The 22,487-nt window shown below is 42.0% G+C and overlaps 4 protein-coding genes across 5 annotated transcripts; 1 reads left to right on the forward strand and 3 right to left on the reverse strand.

The window, feature by feature from the left end:
• Positions 1–508: 508 nt before the first annotated feature.
• On the reverse strand, positions 509–2,772 carry LOC134007620 (homeobox protein Hox-D9a-like). The gene is made up of 2 exons (XM_062447204.1): positions 1,906–2,772; positions 509–1,342 (listed from the first exon to the last, which is right to left on the reverse strand). The coding sequence occupies exons 1-2, from the start codon at positions 2,447–2,449 to the stop codon at positions 1,098–1,100; spliced, it is 789 nt and encodes a 262-aa protein (XP_062303188.1). The 5' UTR covers positions 2,450–2,772; the 3' UTR covers positions 509–1,097.
• Positions 2,773–3,411: 639 nt separating this feature from the next.
• LOC134007797 (homeobox protein Hox-D10a-like) lies at positions 3,412–12,912 on the reverse strand. Of its 2 annotated transcripts, XM_062447475.1 has the most exons (4): positions 12,759–12,912; positions 7,271–7,405; positions 5,225–5,839; positions 3,412–4,611 (listed from the first exon to the last, which is right to left on the reverse strand). In XM_062447475.1, the coding sequence occupies exons 3-4, from the start codon at positions 5,814–5,816 to the stop codon at positions 4,328–4,330; spliced, it is 876 nt and encodes a 291-aa protein (XP_062303459.1). In that variant the 5' UTR covers positions 5,817–5,839; positions 7,271–7,405; positions 12,759–12,912; the 3' UTR covers positions 3,412–4,327. The 2 variants fall into 2 exon arrangements, with proteins under 2 accessions (XP_062303459.1, XP_062303458.1); XM_062447474.1 differs by lacking the exons at positions 7,271–7,405; positions 12,759–12,912 and having other exon boundaries at positions 5,225–6,218.
• LOC134007409 (homeobox protein Hox-D11a-like) lies at positions 10,100–12,123 on the reverse strand. Its single transcript, XM_062446850.1, has 2 exons — positions 11,391–12,123; positions 10,100–10,839 (listed from the first exon to the last, which is right to left on the reverse strand). The coding sequence occupies exons 1-2, from the start codon at positions 11,986–11,988 to the stop codon at positions 10,607–10,609; spliced, it is 831 nt and encodes a 276-aa protein (XP_062302834.1). The 5' UTR covers positions 11,989–12,123; the 3' UTR covers positions 10,100–10,606.
• Positions 12,913–19,957: 7,045 nt separating the features above from the next.
• Positions 19,958–21,914, forward strand: LOC134007885 (homeobox even-skipped homolog protein 2-like). The gene is made up of 3 exons (XM_062447603.1): positions 19,958–20,315; positions 20,592–20,800; positions 21,078–21,914. Exons 1-3 carry the CDS (start codon positions 19,958–19,960, stop codon positions 21,615–21,617), a joined length of 1,107 nt encoding a protein of 368 aa, XP_062303587.1. The 3' UTR covers positions 21,618–21,914.
• Positions 21,915–22,487: the final 573 nt, after the last annotated feature.

A 22,487-nucleotide genomic window follows, 5' to 3' on the forward strand; every position in this document is an offset into this window, starting at 1 on the left:
TTTGCTGTGGATCCTTGTTGCTTTATAACGGCTTGTGTGGATCACCGAGCTTTACCGCCTGCAGTCAGACATGCCGCTTATACCGGCTGTAAAGCTACTGCAGTTGGTGAATAAACGTGACTTTCTGTTCATTCAGATCTGACTTCCCCCTCCGACGCACAGACGGACAATTCATCCGCCAGACACCCTTAGAGAAGCGACTGTCTTTTTGTATGTCAGCAACAAAGTCCAACAGCCAAGGAAAAGGGTTTTCAAAGAGGAGTACAATTACCTCTTTGCCCATAAACTAATTTGGCTCAGACGTCTGGCAGACACTGGGGCTTTATGGTTCAGCCGGTCTTCCTGTTCTAAAGACATTACTGCAGAACTGGACAATAAGGTGCCTGGGAACACCTAGCCTATTGGTGCCAACCCTCGAGCCAAACATCCTATGGGCTGCTTGAACTATAGCCTAGGCCTAGTAAATGTATTCGCTACCTTAATTTAAATGTAAGCAACACACTAGTCCAACAATCAAACTCGGTTTTAATCCATTCCATTTAGTTTTGTTTAGAAAATTGCAGAACAAAATTACAACATTATTGCAAATGTAGCAGATCCAAAGCCTATTATACTGTAACTCAACGACATCACTTAACGACCCAGATGCAGTTTAGAGCAAGAAGTGACAATTGCACGTTTTAGCCTGACTGTTGTCCAGTGGTCTACGTGTCACGCGCAAGACCAATAATTAGATCATAAAAAACACAGGATACAAGCTATATACTCGCATAGCCTACGTGCTTTCACTAAAGTTTAAAAGTTTAAAATTGACAAGAGCATTTTGTCAAACTTTTTAATTTGGCCCATGCGCAAAGGTATAGCCTATGTGGGGCTTGTTTGTCGCTGCAAACCATAAGACATTTAGAATATTCTCAGTAGCCTACCTTTCATTTATTTCGACAAAAAGGGGGAAAAACACCAATATGGGAACAAATTACAACATAATAGTTTCATGAGCTCCTATCTACATTTCCTCCCAGTGGGTTGAAGCCTAACCACAGAACCACAAGCTAGGCACGGGCCGTACCGTACAATTTGATATTGAAAGATTAAACTCATAGCTTATTCCTAATATTTCTCTCGCGGGTCATCTTCTTCATCTTCATTCGTCGATTCTGGAACCAAATTTTGACCTGGCGTTCGGTTAGGTTGAGTATCCGAGCAAGCTCGTAGCGGCGCTCCCGGGTCAGGTACATATTGAAGAGGAATTCCTTCTCTAGCTCCAGGGTCTGGTGCTTGCTGTAGGGGCATCGCTTCTTCCTGCCGGCCCTAGCGTGGATCCAGTTGGATGAAGGGTTGCCTGCAAGAGAGGGAAAGGACACTGGTGTTTAGGCCCACAGCACAATATAAAGATAGAAGTTCTGCAGTCACCAAATTGTGTTTTGGTAATTTGCAGCGTGTTACAGGTCTACGACATACTGAATAGGCCTACTTATTTATTTTTAATGATTTGTGAAAAATAAAAAGGCACCAGAGATGCTTCACGTTCAAAGGATAACAACACTTAAAATTCGTAAAACATTTTCCCTTGTTAACAAAATCTCACAACAAATACCTTGTCAAACACTTAAAGCATTAAGTGGTGAGTAGAAAAACAAATCTTCCAAGATTGGCAGGCAAAGTAAAACAGGTTTAAGCCTATTCTATTAATAAACGCGATTGTATTCTATTATAAAATTATCCGTCTCCAAATGTCTTATCGGATGATTTTTTTCACGACCTGCATTTTAATGATGCAGAAGGATATTTCCCCGATATAGCCTATACGGGTTGGACATTTATAGGTTAGTAAAAGTCGTGCTTTTACGCAGCCGTGGTCGTGGCATTCCTTTGGCAGTAAATCAGACAGCAAAATATGCTTACTTGGGTCAAGTTGCTTTTCCTCTTGGGGATCGCTGTGGCTCGAGATGTCACTTTTGGACTCTTTGGAAGTTGTATCCAGGGCTTCTGGGTCCTTGTTTTCGCAGATAAATTTAGGGGTGACTGGGACTGTATAAGAGAGACATTCGTTGCTCTTCGATGGAGCTGTGCTGTCCGGCTTTGTCTGGTAGGGCGGGCTGGGGGGGCGATATCCGGAGAGGGGCACGGAGCTGGGGATGGGCTCTAGCCAAGAACGAACAAATCTGTTATCGGATGAGGAAGCAAGGTGGGACTGCGGGACGTAGTGGTGGTAAAGTCCGGGCACTGCGGAGACGGACGGCGGGTGAGCCGAGGCCCAGGACCCGGAGTAGATGGCTGGTTTGGGTTCAAAGCTGCAGGCGGAGAAGTCTGCGCTCTCCCTCCCACCTGACGGCCTGGAGGGCTGCCCAAGAGAGCCCTGCACGAAGCAAGCCCCATAAAGCTCCTCCGTCTCGTGCCCCATGATAGAGTCCACATAATAATTCGCCAGAGCGCTGCCGGTCGACATGCTTTTGATCCATCCAGAGACATATAAAAGGTGGTGCCGTTACGGCTATCCGGCCTCGCAACAATCTCGTATTTTTGCTGGCTTCATCTTCACCGATTGGTTACGTGGATCACGTGATCTTATTTACCAATACAACGAGTAGAGTAAATCAATCCGAATATCACAGCAATTCATGTTTGGACTTTTCTACTGACCAACATAGAAGCATCGCTGAATGAGGGCATGGATTCATATACAAGCTTTTCCAGCGCTCACTCATGTCACGTGTCTTCAGAGAGAGACACTCTTTTTTAGTCCGTGCAAATGTCGCTGAATGTTGCAGCTTGTTTCAGTAGTATATCTAGCCTACTTGAATGTGTAGCTTTACATAGCGGGCCTAACTTGAGTATCTGCTCTTGTTAAATATGTTTGGGTAAACGAGGCTGTGACTCCACCCCTCTCATCTGTAATAGAACTAGCAGACATCCGTCAGATTTTAATTGCATTATTTGTTCATGTATCCCCGGTTCCTGTACAGTATGGCAAAAAAAATACATAAGACATAAAGTGTTTGGCACAAACTTGTTTGCTGTTTGTTTTAGTTCGTAGGCTACCTTTTTTTTATGTCTGTCAATAAAAGGTTTATGAGGTGTGTTTGATTGTGCACTAATGCGTCTTACTTGAAGCTACTGCCACGGCCTGCATCCGGGGAACTCCCTCGTCCATGTTTTGTAACTGTGTTAGGTTAGGCTGTGAACGGGATTGTAATATGTTGAGTTGTGTGCTGTGTTGCATCTGGGTAGGTAACTTTGACTAATACCTTTGATATTAATTGATCACAACAATGCTCGGTCCCCGAAGGTTCTTCTGTGAAATGCAGTTTACAAAAATATGTGAAAATACATTTGATTTAATCTTTCTTTAATATTTTGGTATGTACACAAACAGACTATATAAAAAAACTGACAGTAGCCTAAAAATAACTCAGGTTGCATTTATTTTGTCACAATAAAAACATGCACTACATTAAAGGTTATGTGAGCGTTTGTATAAAATTAGATCTCATGTTTGCTCATGATAACGTCAGTAATTTTAGGTTAAGTGGCATTAGCCTACTTATGATTATTACAGTAGGCCTGTTAGACTTTGGCTACTACCGTTAACAGGCTTCATAGAATATTATTGTAATACTGTTCATTTAAATATTTCCAAATATATATATTGGCTGCATGCCAAGATGTGTGGGTATATCGTTGTCTGCGCGCAACAAAATGAAATCTAAAGTTAAGCTCAATGCGTATTTGAGGCAGCTTGTTTTGGATAGGCCTATTCTACACTCGTGAAATATTGCTGAGGACAAAGGATTGCATTGAATCAAGAAAACAAAGCTTTGGGAACATTCATTTGGTCAGTAATATTGTGAATCTATTTAATGGAATACAAGCCACAGACCATGCAGCAAAGATACATTCATTTGTGATTTGGCGTAAACAATAAATAGGGCCTACGTAGGCTACATATCAGTTACAAACGACTACATCACGAATATTAAAAAAACCCTATTAACACTGATCCCTACTTAATAGTCTGAAACCATAGTCTTTTACGCACAGCAAAACGAATTATGTTTTATTCATGTCTCGTTGTTGTTGTCGTTTTTAGATATAACAAATGCTAAAGGCCCAAATACTCTCATTCTGTCTTTACGATGTGTAGTAATGACGCACCAGTCCATTGTAGGCATATGAGAACAGGGAAGGCCTACAAGTGATAATGGCTGTACAGCAACTTGGATGTTACACTGAGTATGAGGTCAAGGAAGCAACAGAGCCCGGTCCTCAGGCTCCAGCGGCCCGGAGTAGCCGAAGAGGAGATGAGGGTTTTGACCAGCAGCAGATCTCAGGAGAAGGTAAGGCTTGAAGTAAGGTCCCGAGCCCGGTTCTCCCGAGTCTCCCGGCTCAGCTTCTTTAGCTTCATCCTTCGGTTTTGGAACCAGATTTTTACCTGTCTGTCCGTCAGGTTGACGCTATGGCTGATCTCTAGACGCCGCTCCCGGGTCAGGTACATATTGAAGAGGAATTCCTTCTCCAGCTCTAGAGTCTGGTGCTTGGTATAGGGGCACCGCTTCTTCCTGCCGCTCCGCGCTGTTAACCAGTTACTGGTGGGAGCATCGCTTTTAGCTTCTGGAAAACATATAAAGATCCCAATTTACAATTGTCACGAACACATCAAATAACACATAATATTTGCAATAATTTATGTAATAATAACTAGACTTGATAATTGTGTCCATGGTCCTTCAATAAAGCTATCACATTTATAAAAGAAAATAGTTTTAAACAGTACAATTCAATGTACTAAGTAATCAATTTAATGTTCAAGCCTTTACCCTTTCTTTGATCAAAAATAAAAATAAATATTTTAACGAATATTTGTTAAGAAATTATGATAATATGTTGTGCGTAAAAATTTGCCTGTTGCTTTGAAGTTACAGTTAGCGCCATAGGGTATAGCCTATTCATGCTACAGAAGCAATATTGCCCAAGGACACAAAGTGCTTTGGTGTGAAGAAAAAACTGTAATCCTTTAGAATGCAGAGAAAGAAGCAGCAGGACGTATTAACGGCTCCTCGGGACACTGCGGTGGAAGCCCAGTCTAGTCTCTGTAAAAGCCTTTTACTGCGACTCGAGGAGGACTCTCATTAAACGTTACGACTACGGGGCTGTTTGTGTTTTATATAGGGGTTTACGGCGCTAGAGCCTGGCGTTACATAGCCTCTCCCTCTATCATACCAACCTCCCGCTTCTCTCACAGGCAGGTCCGGGCTAGCTGCGGAGGCATCGGACGAGGAGCTCTGGTCCTCCTGTGGGCTGGTCTGCTGGTCCGGGTTGGCACCGGCGGCACCTGTGACCTCCCGTTCTCGGGTAAATGGAGCTTCGCCCGTTTGTTTTTCCACCTCAACAGGAGCAGACTTCTGCGCGTTGGACTTTGGGGCTGCTCCGTTGAGCTGCATGAGACTTTCGATGCTCGCCTGATCACCGTAGTCTTGGTTTTTACCGGACGAGTATGTTTGGCTGAGTCTAAAGTACCCCGGGATCGGGATCTCAGGGCTCTCGACCGGGCAGGAATCTGAGATGAGGCCGGAGTAAGACGAGGAAAGCCGGGGCGGAGGCGAACCGAGCTGCCCACTCCTGTCGGAGTACATGCAGCACTCACTCTCCTCTTTGATGCAGGGGGGGAAGGAGTGCTGCTCGAACCTGCCAGTCCTGCCATGGTCCGGCCAGCTCTCATAGGGGGGGAGGTAGGAGGAGTGGACGGCCATGCTTGTGCTGAGATGACCCACCTCCCCTCTCCGAGCCAGGGAGGGCACCACGCCGCAGCTCGCCATCCCATATCCTCCCGTGTCGGTACCTGGAGACATGTACATGCTGTTGGAGTACAAACTGTCTGCCCTGCACGCACTGATCAAGGAGTCTACCAAGAACGTACTTGCAGCCGGTGAACTGTTGGAATAAGACATTTTGGAACGATTTCAAAGAGAATAGATAGACGTCCTTTGTATTAGCTGACATGTTTGAGACATAACAATCCTTGCGTAAAGTGGGCTACCTCCTCGCGACCACATGACAAGCACACCAATGGGGTGTGAAAATGGCCTTGAGTCGCTGCGTCACGTGGACACTGGGGCGGTTGATGGAGATTCCAGATGCAGCGAACAGCGACCCCCAGAACCCGGACTTGAAATTGATTCTTCAAAACATCCGCGTATAGAGAGTTTCCACGGGTACGGTGTAATGAGAACATACTGTAAAGCCAGGTCCGCACTGCTTGAGGCACTTTATAAAAGTGACGCGACGATTAACTTGCCTTGTAAATGTCAAATTTATATGCTTCTAAAATGTCGATTCAAGTTCAAGATAAAATGCTTCGAAATGACAGGACACATTAAGAAAAATGTTAACGATGCACGCCATCATTCTACTTCATTAGTTAGCCTATATGAAATAAGAGTATTTTGGGGGAAATATTCGCTTTTTGTTGATAAATAGCCTTACACACTAAAGTCGCATGCTGTTAATTCTAAACGCCATATCCCAGCTTTTAAAATGAAATAGGCCTTCTGTATTTAAAAACTGGGATGGTATTAATTTGATTATTACAACTGTTATTTTGATTATCACTGGGATTGTAAATTATGAATAACTGTTCATGAATAAATCTATAATGCCAAACATGACCGGTTCTTCCGAGTTTACATGGAAACATTCGTCCACGACAAGAATAGAAAAGGCATTAGTTTACAGAATCCTCATCATGTTCACAATCACAATGTCCTCCACGTCTACATCTCAAACCTGCTGGTAATGTTAGATAGGTGTTTGGTTTAAAATGTATGTGCAGAAATATAGGGCTACATATATATGGCTTGTTATATTGTATTTTACGCATTGCGCAATATAGGCGCATGGTCATAATAAAGCTCTATAGCGTTACCTATTTATTATTTCAGTTACTATGAAAAGCGACATGCAAATAGTATAATTAATAGGCCTACAAATTATTGTCAAAATGCTTGAAAGTATGGCTATCGGTATTTTCTTGTTATTTTGGGTATTCTCGGTATTTTCACCAACATCAAAAATTAACACATTATTCAATGACAGACAATGTAGTGCTGGGCCTATTTGTAGTTATAGCCTATATACATAAAACATTTTGAAATCAATTCAAACTGATATTGGCATATGACAGTATATCACGTATTTTGAAAAGGCTAGTCATGTGTTGTTTTTATACCGGGTTAGATGTAGGCTATATATTTAGCGTGTGAACAATTCTTACAACTCCAGGTCCCACGGTTCCGTTTCCCTGGGTCTCGTGGTTATGCCCTGATTGGCGGATCACTGGATATGTCTCAGGCCTCAAGCTCCATATTCCTGGCCCGTGTCAATGCACCGGGACTGACAAGATGCTGTTCTGTGAAAAACACATCATGTTCATGTCACCTTAGGCACAACGAATCAATGTCTATATTGACTATAGTCTGTACAGGAAAAACAGAAGGGAACACATTCACATGCGTTCAGTTCCGTTTCTGTTTATTGTGTTGAGGTACGATCACGCGCACCCGGTATAGGCTCTGAACTGTGGTTGTACCATTAGGCGTCCATGTTTCAAGGTTGTTTTTTACGGCAAGATTCTAAGTAGCTATCTCCGCTCTATAGTGAAGCCAAGAACATTAGCGTTTAGGCAGCTTGACGACCAGCATGATCATAAACAGTTGAAAAACGTTGACAACAATATTAAATGAGGAACAACTGTCACCTTAGGCGAATATCTGAACAGGAAAAGAAACAAGTAGTATACATAAAAAACACTTACATACACACACAAACACACACAAGCTCACAAACACACGCATAAACACTCACACACATACACACATATAGCCTACGCCACTGTGTATACCTATGTGTTCTCTTCACAGAAACCAAAAAACACAATTTGCCTACCATCAATGAATTCTGCTATATACAAGTTATTATGGGCTATCAGGCCTATCGTTATTCTAATTATACAATTAATTTAATATAGCCTATAGTTATTTGTAGCTAGTAGTAGCCTATAGGTACGAAGGTTATCTGTGTTACTCTTTTAAATGTCGAAGAAGGCCTATTATTGTTTTAGGCCTAATGATTGGTGTCTTACAATGCGAATTTAGAAAATAATTCCAATCACATCATAGATATTTCTCATAGGCTATTGTTGTGGAATAACTATAGCCACGGCAAAAAAAAAAGAAATAACTTAATAAAATAAACAAAATGATATACGTTCTTGTTATTGTCTTCATAGTGTAGCCTAGAGGCTAGGACGATTATGTACGTCATGTGCATCAATGTATTTTTATTTTTACATTTTATATGGAGATTGATCAATAGATAGAAATCCGAGAGAAACATTGATTCTTCCAACCAACGCATTAAAACAACAGATCTATCTTCGGGCCTGGCCCTTTTTATGTAGTTGTCGACCAAGGTAGGGTTAAACCGTGTAGAGACATGGTAGAAGAAGGTGATTTTAGTCCAGTCATGAACGATGGCATTCTTTGAAAGAGATGACATGCATATCGTCACATGTAAAATCACATCCAAATTGTATACTAAAAACTGTGTTTCTGGTTAAACTTAGTTAATTGTCAAACCTTTTACAGGCTATACCAAATGTAAGCTATTCTGTCGTATTTAGCGTTCATGGTTATACTTTAGACTGGACTGGAGATGGGATACACAGAAACTGCTGTTTGGCCCTTTTGGTCAAACAGCAGACGACTGGGTTGAAACTCATATACCTTAAGTATTCACAATAACACAATAACCATACAACGCTGTCTGACAAGGGAGCTCTTTGCTTGCCTTCATCATTTGTAGCTGCAAAACAAAATCTGGGTCTTCTTGGTATCACGTCATCTGTTGCTGGCACCCTCTTGTGGCGAGATTGTAACATTCCGTAGCAGCGCTGTAACCAGGCTATCCCATCAACAATCCATTGTCCAAGCAATCAAATATTTCCGTTCATATCAACCATGTAATCTACCATTATTAGGATAATAATCTTGACCATTTATTTTATTTGAATAAATATAGCCAATATTATCTAGGCCTATGTGAAACGCATGGTTGTCACCAATTGATAGGCTATATATCAGTTGGGCTATAGGCTATATATAGGCTAGTGTAGGCTATTATATAGGCTTTTACTAAAATATATGTGTTGGAAAAAAGTGTGTGAAAAGTGAATGGTTTTAATCAATTCCCATTACTGCATGTTTCCAAAGGATCAGCAATGGATGAAACGGAAGAAAATTAGACTTACTCGATTAGATTTTGTGAAAGAGAACAAAACGACACGATTATAGCTATTTAGTTTAATGCTAAATGACGGAGGACCAGACGGCAAGGAGGACCAGCAGAAGTTCGTACCGTGGCACCTTTTTGCGGTTCAACAAAAACCTCTCCTTGGAGAGGAATTGAGAGCTAGCTTCAGCTGTTTTCACGGAGCTAATATGAGAGAATTCATAAGTTCCAAAATAGTAAAGGCTAAATGTTGGGCTATCAACACAGGCCTATCTAAAAATAGTCTAGTTTTGAGGTGGCTGGCTATAGGTTACTCTGCCGCTCCAATTGACCACTTGATCACTGACCAGATGCAGTGTATAGTTAAAGTGGTCTGCGTTCACTGCGTTGTAGGCCTACGCCATGGGGTAGATCTATGTTCTCGGTTGCTCAAATGCCCCGTGGAAACCTATAGTCTGAAAAAAAGCAATAATGGATGGTTTCATCTTCTATCCGTTTTCTTTGCGCGTAAAAGTGCATTTGAAGAAACCAGACGGCCTGAATAGCCCCAATTTAGACGTTTACAGCCGCCCTTACTGGATTGTCTAGACGGTTCAAGGTTTCGTAAATAGCCTTGGACTCACAGTCTATAGTGTGCAGGAACACAAAGCCTCCTTCAGACCTTTTAACCAGTCCGTTATTCTCTCCAGATTGGTGCCTAAATAAAACGTTTATCAATTAATGTATCAATGTTTTCTCGTTAATAGATATAAGCCTCTCTGAGATCCCATTCAAACGCGCCTCTTTAACTAAAGAAACATATCCGCTGTTATTTTGCATTGGTTTGGTTTTATTCAATCCTTCCATACTATATCACATGCGGACCACAAAAGAAAGGATCAGATATGCCTATAATTAAATTGCATGTAGCCTTTATGATTGTAGCGTACACTGGAGGTGCTCTCCGCAGGAACGCGCTGAAGCATCAAAGCTAACCAAAGAGAACGAAAACGAAATAAATAAAACAAGAACGCTGTAACGTTTTAGTCACACCGAACTGAACAAAAATAGATTGTCAAGATAATATCTCTCCAAAGAAATTAACCACTGAACATACATTTTTGCGAGGTTGTGATTGTTGAGGTATAAAGATACAGCATATGCTTAATAAAGACGCTTTGTCAACACGTAGGCTAATTCCATACATTTGCATAGTTTGCTGCTGTTGCAGCTATTATTGCAATGATCGATTTACAGTTCTTCTCGCCTTATCATGTGTCAGTGTAAGAGCCCCTGTCCTGTCAGTCAGGAGGACCAGCGTATTGTTTCACGTCCACCTCGGTTAGAAAAGAGGGTTCCCATTGAAATATTGAAGCCGGTCTCGATTTAGCTTCTTCTCCTTCATCCTCCTGTTCTGGAACCAGATTTTGACCTGTCTGTCTGAGAGGTTTAGCATACGGGACAGCTGCAACCTCTTTTCTTTGTTGATGTAAACGTTGAAAAAGAATTCTCGTTCAAGTTCTCGGATCTGGTATTTGGTGTAAGGACATCTTTTTTTTCTTGACTTCGATGAGTCTGGACATAAACACAAAACAAAAAGTTTTACTGCATTGAGAACGCCACACACACTCACACACATACATGCACACACACACACAATTACTTTAATTTCTGCACACTCGCGAAACTCATAATGCACACAAACAACAAACACGTTATTTGTTTGAAACTATATACTCTTCAGAAAAATATTCCACACCCTACTCAACACCCAACCGTACAGTAGGCTAATGAACTAACTTTCTATATATCATGTTGGTCTACAAGTTACAAGATACACCCCATGAATCAGTATAACAGGATGAGTTCAGGCACTCGGCTTGAAACATTTTACTGGTAATATCTGAATTAAACTTGGTACAGATGTTATTATTATCTTCTTATTTCTATGGCGAAACATTGCTCAACTCCCTAAAGTCCAACAAACCCAGTTTTTCCTCGTAAACGTTTTAACAACATGGCTGCTCATTTGAGAAGCTGTATAAAAGGTTTGCATGCTTATAAAGAGACACATAAAACCACACGCGAATAACCGATAACACATATTTAGTCCAGAGCTTACATACCAGATCCGCCGGTTCTTTCCTCTGTGTAGTCAGACAAAGGCGACTCCTCGGCCTTATTTAACTCCTGGTGACCCGCCGTGAAGTCTGAAGACGGTTTACTAGTGGACTCCACTCCGGTTGGACTCGAGCTGTTCTTGCCATTGGAATGACTCGGTGGTCTCTCGGCGCTGGCAGCCTCGAAAAACTGGTCAAATCCAGAAGGCAAAACGCCATTCCTACCAACATTGGAGAGGAAATTGCAGGACGAATTTGTCCCACCGTGATGTGGGTACACCGCATCGTTTTTGAAAATCATGTCTGTCCGCCCCGAGGACGAGAAAATGTCTCTTTGCATAAGCTCCTCCGCTGAATAGTAAGAGGGGTAATTGCTTCGGTAATGCCATTTGCTTGGATGCTCGAGACCATAGTCCCTGTAAGACATTTCTCGCACAGGCTGCACTTGAGCTATGTTAGAGGAATAAGGAAAATTCATTTGGCACGCGGTACTCTGTGGTATAAACGGTGAAACGGACGAAAAATCTGGTCCCGAGACATAGTATGTGCAATTTGGCAAATACATATTTGACGTACTGTTGCCACGTTCATCATACTCCGTCATGTCTCCTAACAGCGAGGTCTATGAATTGCAACCGTGGAGTGCTAAACTTTATCTCTCTATTGCAGGCTTGTGGATAGAATCCGCGAGGGAGGGAAATTAGAAACGAAAGAGAACGTGCAATTCATCTTGATCGATTCTTGAGGTAATTGTGTCATGTGATCATCAATATCAGCCATTAGGATCTATCTAGAGATATCGACTCAAGATATGAGTGCGCGTCTCTCCATTGGTTAGTTGTGGTCTAGTCCTGTCGAGCAGCTCCACATACCCTCTGCGAGCCAGGCAGGAGCAATCGCTGGCACTCGTGTGTTCAGAGCTGAATCTGTCTTACATCAACCACACAGGCGTGCTTTAATGAACACGAGTGTGCACATTACTGTGGATTAAAAGAGAAGCACAGATTCCTATAGGCTACAGTATTTGAGACTTTTAACTATTAATTCATGCGTCTTTTTGACAGGTGTTGCTGTAAGGAGCATGGTTTACCGTCTGTCATTTCGCCTACAAATAGCTATGACTGAAGTTTTGCACTCACACGGAAACTTCATAACAACATTCATTCCAGTGGTTTTTAATCTTTTACGCACGACGCACAGGGATACATTAATGTAGTCAGTTCACACATTCATATAAAACAAGAAAGAATAAAACAGCCACAGCCTAAATAGCCTAACATATAGGCCTACATTTAAGTTGTCTCTCCTATTTCACAAACGTCCTCATAAACATCCTTAAACCAAAATGATTACTTAATGTTTTATTTTATTTACCGTATCAGACGCATTTCTGTCCCGGACAAAAAGTAATCCTTAAAAAACAAAACAGAAACCCAAACAATTCTGGGCAAACCTAGCGTCCGGTGTGATGTCCATCTGTTCTCAATGCGGCGGAGCTGCGCTTCACACAGCCAAGTCTAAAACATCTTCTCTGGTGTTGAACATCCCGTGGTCTGGGGCTCTGACTGTCCGGCCAGCTCCAATAACTCAGCTCCCATCACTTTAGTGACCCAGACAAAAGGAAGCGTCAAGATGAAGTGTACATGCACACTGATTATGATACATCCGCGCCTTTGTTTGAACCGAGCTGGAAGGTGTTGGTTATAACAGACAACTGGGGGGATGGATGTTTAGGAAACAAACAATACTTTTTCTCAGTGTTTCTGTTGGTGTGAGGGATAGAGCATAATGGTGTACCGTTTACAGAAAGGCGCAAAAATGTATAGGCTGCTGTATGGGTTCAAACAGGCGTTGACAAACTAAGCCTATTTATTCTAGATATATTAATTTCTCCATTAACAGAGAAATTTTGCTATGTTCTGTAAATTGAGAAAAAAAAATACATTGTCTTGAGTGAATCTCTACTCAAACAAAGTAATTTTCAATAATCATTGAATGACTTTGACATAAAAATCCATCAACAAAGATCCATCTAATCGAATTTGAAGAGCCGGTCTCGTGCAATTTTGTCATATATGCTAAAGTCTTTAACCTTTAACTTTATGTTATTAACACACAATAGAAAGATATCAACATTGCCTCTGTGTAAATTGTAAAGAAAAAGTGCGTTTTGAAATCTATGTGGCTTAGAATTTGTCTCAATATTTGACATATTGCATCAATGTCTGATTAGTAGGGGATGTGCTAGGCCTATATTTATTCTTAATCACACTCAATTATATAAAAAACGGATTAATTTGTTTACAAGCAATTCTCAGAGGTATTCACACGCTGCCACGTGGGCCTATACCTATATTCTGTGTTATTACCAAATACAAACTATAAGCACTGAGAGAACACATGGGAAAACTCCCATTTATTTCTGATTAGGCTACTATTAATTATATGACCATGCTTCCAGACCGTATTACTCTTTCCCACCGGCACACATTTCCCTCTGCTCTGACAGTTTAGTTTTATACCATGTTATGTTTGTGTGCACAACACAAGCGTAATGTAATACAAGTTTTGAATTCGATGTTGCATGTTTGTATTATTTACTGCAGTAGGCAGTGTGCCACTGAAATATTGCACATTTGCATCATGCTTAACAAATGCGAAACCTTCTCTTTGTGACGTGTGAGCGACCTTGAGTGTGCACACCTTTCAACTTTTAAACAGTGTTCCTTTCTGGCTTTTATCAAAAAGGGAATATCCAATGAGTGCATTTACAATGTATAAGTACAACATATTTGTCACTGATTATACATACAACACTTTGGTTGGCTTATATTGTCTCTTTGGTGTTGTGTTAGCCTTATTTGGCTGCGTGTAGCCTGCAATAGGCTGCAGAAAGTCAAAGTTAGCTGACATTTACGTCACATTTTATACCTTTAACATATGTAAAACAAATAAATACAAACAAGCGCAGTCTTGTTCCGTATTCTCATAAATATTACTTTCTAATGTTATTTTATCAATTGCTTTCTTTTATTTGTGCTGCTGATCAACATACCGCATGGATTGCATGTCAATGGCAAAACAATGGCAAGACCCAGGTCCAGGCTTGGCCTACGCTGTTTCTGAAGATAACATCAGAATGTGTCTGCTGGCTCCAATAAAAAGCTGCTTCCTGTCCGAAGTTTCTAAAGAGCTCATGCCAATAAACTGCGGACAAACTGTTGTTGTTGACGTTCTAGGGCTGTCACGTGATGTCTGATAGCACAATTCCGTCCTGAAACAGAAGGCCAAAGGCACGGACGTCAACTTGCACTGTTGATCGTTAAAGACGTTTTCTTTAAAGGAAAATACTATATTCAATATGTTTAACAGACTACCCTTATGTGGTGTTCTGTGGGACCCATTTTCAAAAAATGTTTAAAATGTTCAAACAATGTTTGTTAAATGTTACAAATAGGCTAAAATGAAATATTTTTTCCACCGGGGACTCATTTTCTGTAAAGAACATGTAAAAGAACACCCCCCTCACACACACATTTATTTGACTATATAGGCTATATTGTGGCGTTTCGGGTTGGGGTTATGGCCCGGACTCGGGGGTAGTTAAAATGTGTGTAGGTGAAGTCAAAATATAAATTCACTCTGCCTTCCTCTTCTTAGGTTTTCTGTCCAAAAAAAAACCCAACAACCTGCCTGTCTTCTTGCCTAAATGTCTCTTGATTTTGTCGAAGTATTTATTCTTTGTAGTGTGTGAAACAAAAATGGCTGGCGGGATCATAGGCCTACATTGTAAAATATTTACGTCTACTGTTTTCCACTGCCACCACAAGGTGAAAATATAGAAGTTTAAGCACAACATGAGTTGTATATACCTAGGTATATAGTGATAAATAGTTAAGTCTAAAAACTGCACTGGTCAGTCTGCTGAGTAAGCTATAGTTTATAAGAGACGTTGGCCTAAATATAGGCTACATCATAGTTGACCGTCTTTTAAAACATCTATGCCCACTATCAGCCTTGGTCTGCTGGGTAAACAGACATGGTGTTTCAGAATATCTTGATGAATATGTTTACTGCTGCCTTTCCCGGCAGGTTGTGGAGAAGTCTCTTATGGTTTGTTCATGGTCTGCATTTTAAAGCGTTACCATACAAGTCTGGAAAACGAACATTCACAAACCACAGCTCTATTAGAGTATGAATAGTGTGTAATGTGCGTGTGTTTGTGAAGTAACCATAGGCTATATCTTAGCTCGAAAAAGTCAAGGTCAAACAGTTTTTATCCAGCTGACGTTTCCTTCTCAGTTGACGGCTTATTATAATGTCACTGCTTTTACACAGGTCTAGTCGGCCAAATTAGTTTATATTGCAAGGCCGTAATCATAATACATATTGGGGGGGGGACATCCCCCTAATATTCAAATCTGGTCAACCCCCCCCCACGATATATTGATGTAAAAATATAAATGTGCTACGCTACGACAGGCAACCACGCACGCATTAATGCATCCTCCCCAATGTTGACTCCATGGCTACGGCCTTGTTATATTGACTGGATTTCTGTCATCTGTAAAGCATAGGCTATAGCCTACACGAGTAGTTGTTTCTTATTGAACTAACTGACAAGGGCCGGGTTTCCCAGATTCGTTAAGAAGCTCTTAACGCTATGAGCTTCTTAGGAGCGTTCTAAGAGCGTTCTAGAGCGTCCTTAGAACGCTCCTAAGAAGCTCTTAGCGTTAAGAGCTTCTTAACGAATCTGGGAAACCCTGCCAAGATTTGTTTATGCTGAGGCTCTACATTAAAGCACAGTCACTGATTTAAAGCTAAATACAGTTAACCTTTTGCATTATTGACCTGAAAAATAAACCTGCAGAGTAGTGCGGACGACAAGGGAGGAATTTTAACGGTATTTGAAGGTTACTGTCTAATTAAATCGAGCAGTTCAGCGTCATGAAATTATAGTCCAGGCTTAAACCTGTTCAAAAACACATGGAATTGTAGCCTATGGTTTTATCCGTTTTGCTTACTGAATAAATCGTTCTGGTTCACTTCAAATAGAACATTTTACACCCCGTCACATAGGCTATACTATGCAATGGTTATGCATGCTGCAAACCAAGATAAACGAAGAAGTCTGAATCACTTTTGATGAATTTCGTTGCAAATACGGTTTAACTTACATAATGAAGAATTAATACTTACATTTATGGTTATTTAAGTATTACAACTCTATAGGCATCTGAAAGCATCAGCCACCTTAACAAATATCTCCATCCCTTCGTGATTACTTGTCGAAGTGTAGCTATAGCATGAGGTTCAAATTCAAATACACGTCTCGAGGCCGACTAGTTCTGGAACATACAGCTATGCTGCGAAAGACGTATCGTCTTATTTACAAACAATGTAGCCTATTCGTTATTGATTATACGTTGTGATTTTTTGTTCGTTCAATTTGTTTTATTTATTCGGACATGTTTGACAAGGTTTCGTCTTGTCATGTGTTTATCTCTATGCCTCATAGAAGTAGCCTATTTTAACCCCACAGCCTATAGTCTAGGCCAGGCTCTAGTAGTATTTAAGGCTACTTAACCAGCTAGAATAATATTGAAATGAACGCATAGTATCAAACACGAATTCATAAACGTGTTGTATATGTAGGCTACACATGCTGAACGTATTTTCTCCAAAATACCAATTGGAGGGATTTATTCAATTAGGCATAGCAAGCCTATTACAATTAAGGTAGCCTATAGCCTAATCAAAATGAGTTTACTGGCAGTGCTGCAAATGAGAGACCAGTTTAACACCACGTAAAAAAGACACATTGCACAGCTTTTTTAAAGCTTTGAAATATTTAGCCTTTGTTTCATAACAAAGGTTAAGTGTTTGCTATTATGAAAAATATATAGGCTTTATAACGTTTCCTTTGGCCTATTTGTTTAGTTATGCAAGTAACTTAACGAATAGGCTACTTATTTCTGAGGTCGTTCACATTTGTGACATTAAAAAAGCCCACGATGTAAATTGTAGGCATAGCCTACAAAATTATTAAATAAAAAGGTCAGTATGGTTTGTTACTAGCCCAAAACACTGTTCAATCAGGAGACATCGATTAACTTCTAGGTATCAGGAGGTTAAAACAAATCCATTTGTAAATATGATTTTGTTCATTTTATAACCCATCCATATGGTTATATCAGTTTAATTAGCCTACAGGATGGTTTCCAAGGATATTAGGCTCGACATGCCAAACACATAGGCCTACTATCAACATCGGAAACAATAGGCCCTAGGCTATTGCTTAGCCTTCACGTAAATGTCTTAGGAGACAGTTGTGATTATTCGGTTGCAAGAAACGATAAAGTTTCACAAATAGGGCCTACATTAATTTGCTTTGAGCACAACAGTAAATTTATATATATTTGCATGTGATGACTGTTTGATCCAAATAAATCAGTTGCAGTGTATGTAGACACAGTTTTTTTTCAAAAGTCACTTTTTGGCATGACACCGGAGGATTATGGCACATTTCTGAGGAGAAGTATAGCCTAAGTGAGCCAGTGTCTCAGTTGGAAGCAGTGACCAGGAAACTATGGAGAGGCAAGATTAAGGACATTTATGACAGGCTATATCTATGCATTTGTTGAGGTGATCTATTTTGCAATTATCCTTATGACTATGATTTTACCTGATCTGTGCCCGAGTAGCCTATCCAGTGCTTTCAAACAGTTTACCGCGGACGGGAATCACTTTTTTGGGGCAGAAAGTTACCTTTGATCTGAATTAGCTAGTTCTGGCACATCGGCTACCTAAACTCCAGTCTTCGGAAGCAGTTGATACATTTGCAGTACACGGTTTAGGTTGAAAAGACCCAGTAGCCTGGCACCTGGTCCCCCTCTGGTGCCCGTCCCTCACACAGCCCTCCGTAAGCCAGACCCACTACGGCCAGCCTGGGGAGAGTGGAACGTCTCCTCAAAGTGAGTTCCGTTCTCCACCTCTGTTTCAAAGGTTGTGTATGTGTGTGTGTGTGTGAACATTGGGGGTGTGACTGAGTGGGGGATATTGTGTCACCTGGAAGGACTGTCGTCGGGAGTGGGAGTAGGGTACATACTCCTCCACGTCGAAATCCAGGGGGTGGACAGAGAGCAGCCGCTTGTTCTTGCGCATCTGCAAAAGAATAAGGAGAGAGAGAGAGAGAGAGAGAGAGAGAGAGAGAGTTGGTGGAGGTGGATGGTGGTGAGGGGGGTTGCATTCCAGAGAAGTGGAAGGCGGTGGGATGAAAGACCACTCCTTACACATGTGGACGATATGCGTCCCCAGCGACATTCACGGTCATGGTTTTGATACGTCATGTCCATGGCGTTTTAGTCCGAGCTGCAAAGTCCGCAAGTGTTTATGCGGTGAACGAACACTAACTGAGTAGAGTTGACACGCCATCTAGTGGTAAAGGAGGGGACACTTTGCTGGCTGCTAAGGCCCTTCTAATCTTCTTGACACAGAATTCTGAGGAATTGAGAAAGTGAATGAATAGAGTAGATGGGGCTGGAAGGAAGGATGGAAGACAGGAATTAATGAAGAAGGATGAGAGAGAGACGTCAAAGACGCAAGGAAGTGTGCTTTGAACAATGAGTTTCAGATTGCTTCAACGCAAGACCACTAGATGGTGCCAACAGTCCAACACAGTCGGTCTGACATAACTATCTCTTAACAAAGCTCTACTTGACCAGCTACTTGTAGTTAACCCTAACCCTAACCCTGTTCAAGGAGATTGCATTTAGGGCTCAAGAGGAACACCAGTTCCCTGGATAGCATGTAGGGCCATGCATGTCTGTCCGACTCTATAACAGTTAACAAATACAGGCGCTCAGCAGAAAACTTTTTTTTCCAGATAGCAGAAACCCAGTATTGCATGGAGCAAAAGGTTGGTTCTGGACATCGTCACGGACGCGGACATACTGCTGCTCTGATACAACGGAGGGACCTCTACCAACGATTATTGCTTTGATTTCTGATTTTCCCGGGGACCAAGTGTTAACTTAAAATGCATGCACTTTAGACCACTGCAAACCACAATAAAGATATGACAAATACATTTGTTTCTGTTTATTTAGCAGGGAACAAAAGGTGCGTTTGTAGGCTTACGTGTGTGTGTTGTTGTTGGTTGTTTTTTTTTGTTTTTTTTGGGGGGGGGGGAGGGGTAGGCAGTAGCTGATGCGAGCAACTGTATATCAGATCCCCATAATTAGGAAGGGGGGAGGAGATAGCTGGGCTTTTCCTTCATAACCTGCCTGTCAACTCGGCGGTATAGTGGCCAGACTTGAGAGGGAAGGCACAGTGACGTGCTGGTGAGGAGAGAGGAAAAGAAGAATCATATATCTTATCTGCAGTTTATACCTGCAGGCCAATCTACATCTAGGGATCTCTGAATGTGTATTTTCGTGGATTAGAAAGCAATCCTTTCTGGAACTTTGAGATGCAGAATTTGGGTCTGGAGAAGTCACCCAAAATCTAAATTCAATAGACTTGGGGGTAAAGCCTTAATTCTGTGAGTTGAGTCAGTCGTTTCAAGCAGCCTGATGGATAGTGCGCAGAAGGAGCTTGGCCTGGTGGAGCGAGCCAGGCTTCACAGCTCCATTGGCGGGAAATGTCCCACTTGCCTCTCAGAGCCACGGGAACACCCAGTGTTAGGGACTCATGAGAGCCTCAACCCCATGGTTTCCAGTGGACATGTCAGTCTAGCCGCTGAGTTTGGAATCAAGAGACTTTTAAGCCCGTTTCACACAGGAGATATGGACGCTCGTGTGGAGATAACATCGTCCACTGACCTGACGAGGAGTGTGAAGTCGGAGCTGTCTCCGAAGTCAGACGCGGACAGCTTTGTGGAGGTTGGTTGTCCTCAGTCACCGGACAGCCGCAGCTCGCCAGAAGTCGGAGGTAGCCTTTACATGTTTCTATAATTGGAGCCTGAACTAAACCCAATATAGCCTAGAGTTTACAGTATGTGATTGATGAAATATGTTTTGCCTGTTCAGAATCAGTATATAGTAGGGCCTAATAGTCAACATGTGCATGTTTACAGGTGATTAAATAAACGTTTCCTAAATATTGGTCTATTGGAGTGTAGACTACGCATTCTACTTGGAAAATTCTTATGTGTCTCCTTGCTTTTCATGTATGCTATAAAAGCTATTCTTTTGGTTTTTCTCCCAGGGTTCTCTCACAGCAGTTCTGAATCCCCACACACCACAAGCACATCCTTTAACGGCTGTTTGAGCTCGGAAGTCAGACGGTACCGCACAGCTTTCACCAGAGAGCAGATTGTGCGACTGGAGAAGGAGTTCCGCAGGGAGAGCTATGTTTCCAGACCAAGAAGGTGTGAGCTGTCCTCCGTTCTCAATCTGCCCGAGACAACGATCAAGGTGCTTCCAGACGTCTGGTGGGGGGGGCTTGAGAATTTCATTTCTAACAAAAATGTCACTGAACAAACTAGTTATTTCCAAACTGATTAGACAGGAGATGGTGGGAGAGGTTGCATTGTCCCCGTCAACTCTGCATTGCACCCCCCATGGTGTCCAAGTCATCAAAGTAAAGAAGTTTTGAGGAAGCTATGACTTCTGTCCATTTGGCTGAAGCCTAAACAGCAACATACTGTTTCTATAGACCCTCAGGTGTAACTCTGTTGTTGTCATCTTTCAGGTGTGGTTTCAGAACCGGCGAATGAAGGACAAGCGTCAGCGCGTGGCCATGTCCTGGCCTCATCCGTCTGACCCAAGCTTCTACACATACATGCTTGCCGGCGGCATACCGCTCCCATTCCAGCCTCACCTGCCTCTTCCCTATTTCCCACACCTGGGAATGACTGGGGCTGCAACACCAATACACCCACTGGACTCTTTCCATGCCCTACCGCATCCTTACTCGCGCCCGGAACTACTCGGTAGCCTCCGGCACCCCAGTTTCCACCAGTCTCACAGAGGACTCGAGAGCTGCGTCCCAGCAGTGTCTGAAGTGGCCAGTGTGCCATTAAACCACCACAGGCCATGCTTGTGTCTTGGCTGCTACAGTAGCAGCCCTGGCCTTGGCCTCCTGCACAAAAGGAGCAGCAGCTCAGAGTTCACATGCCCAGCAGCAAACCAGAGGTCAGATGGTAGATCTTTCTACTCTGCGGCTGTCCTCAATACGTCATCGCAGGTCCCGAAAGAGGAGTCCCCGCTTACCAGAAAGGGACTTCTGTAAGCCGGCACATCACCCACCCTTATTAAACCATCGGCAAGCATATATTTTCTGTCAATCCGTTTAGATGCTGCTCCTCTCTTTTGTGATGAATTTAACCGTACGGTCTCTCATGGGAACACACGGCGGAGACGCAAGCGGAGAGAAAGGAGTGGGAGCTTCACGTTGAGCAGCTCACACAGGGACAGACCAATTAGAGACGTCATGTCAGAGCCCACAATGTTCAGCTTTGGCATGCTGGTCTGGAATCACTCACCAGGGCACTCAGACAGACACGTGACCGACACCTCCAGGGGCATCCTGTCATGACAACCCACGCGGGATATCATTAGGCCACCGAGTGACTGCATTTCCATAAAAGATATGCAATTGCGCCCTTTAAGCCTAAAAATCAAATGACCACCACAACATGCACAAACCATGGTTTGCCTGAACACACCCATTACACTTGTTATAATATTGTATTGTTACTGTCAAACACCATGTAGCCTATAATGAAAAACGTAGTTTGTGCTTCAGTATATTATGGGTTGTGGTGATCTTTAGAATGTCCTTTATTTGTATGATTTTCAAAATTTCTTTTTGTTTAGAATAGACCTTTGTTAATATTTTAAAGGGTATACAGTAGCCTATATTGTGTGTATAAATTAATTGTAGGCTATTTATTTTAAGTCTGAAAATAAGGAATGGAATAGGCCTAGGTATTGTGTCTCTTTCCTTAAAATTCACAGGCACTTTGCCCATTTATCTCTCTCGGTTTAGCGGTGGGTTTTGCGGGTTTTGGAGTAGGCCTATGAGAGCATCGACAGACTTCTAATACCCTACATTATTAAATAGTAATATGTTATAATAGCCAACAAAGCCTATTCATTC

Source organism: Osmerus eperlanus, chromosome 21 (genome assembly GCF_963692335.1).
Source record: "Osmerus eperlanus chromosome 21, fOsmEpe2.1, whole genome shotgun sequence".
Lineage (NCBI taxonomy): Eukaryota > Metazoa > Chordata > Actinopteri > Osmeriformes > Osmeridae > Osmerus > Osmerus eperlanus.

What these genes read in the sequence shown, in the direction of transcription:
- LOC134007620 (XM_062447204.1), bottom strand. Translation starts at nt 2,449, where the DNA reads ATGTCGACCGGCAGCGCTCTGGCGAATTATTATGTGGACTCTATCATG. An exon ending in GGAAAAGCAACTTGACCCAA is followed by an intron (nt 1,343 to 1,905) that starts GTAAGCATATTT and finishes CCTCTCTTGCAG; the next exon opens with GCAACCCTTCATCCAACTGG.
- LOC134007797 (XM_062447474.1), bottom strand. Translation starts at nt 5,948, where the DNA reads ATGTCTTATTCCAACAGTTCACCGGCTGCAAGTACGTTCTTGGTAGAC. An exon ending in GCCTGTGAGAGAAGCGGGAG is followed by an intron (nt 4,612 to 5,224) that starts GTTGGTATGATA and finishes TATGTTTTCCAG; the next exon opens with AAGCTAAAAGCGATGCTCCC.
- LOC134007409 (XM_062446850.1), bottom strand. Translation starts at nt 11,988, where the DNA reads ATGACGGAGTATGATGAACGTGGCAACAGTACGTCAAATATGTATTTG. An exon ending in GGAAAGAACCGGCGGATCTG is followed by an intron (nt 10,840 to 11,390) that starts GTATGTAAGCTC and finishes GTTTATGTCCAG; the next exon opens with ACTCATCGAAGTCAAGAAAA.
- LOC134007885 (XM_062447603.1), top strand. Translation starts at nt 19,958, where the DNA reads ATGGATAGTGCGCAGAAGGAGCTTGGCCTGGTGGAGCGAGCCAGGCTT. An exon ending in CAGCTCGCCAGAAGTCGGAG is followed by an intron (nt 20,316 to 20,591) that starts GTAGCCTTTACA and finishes TTTTTCTCCCAG; the next exon opens with GGTTCTCTCACAGCAGTTCT. An exon ending in TGCCCGAGACAACGATCAAG is followed by an intron (nt 20,801 to 21,077) that starts GTGCTTCCAGAC and finishes GTCATCTTTCAG; the next exon opens with GTGTGGTTTCAGAACCGGCG.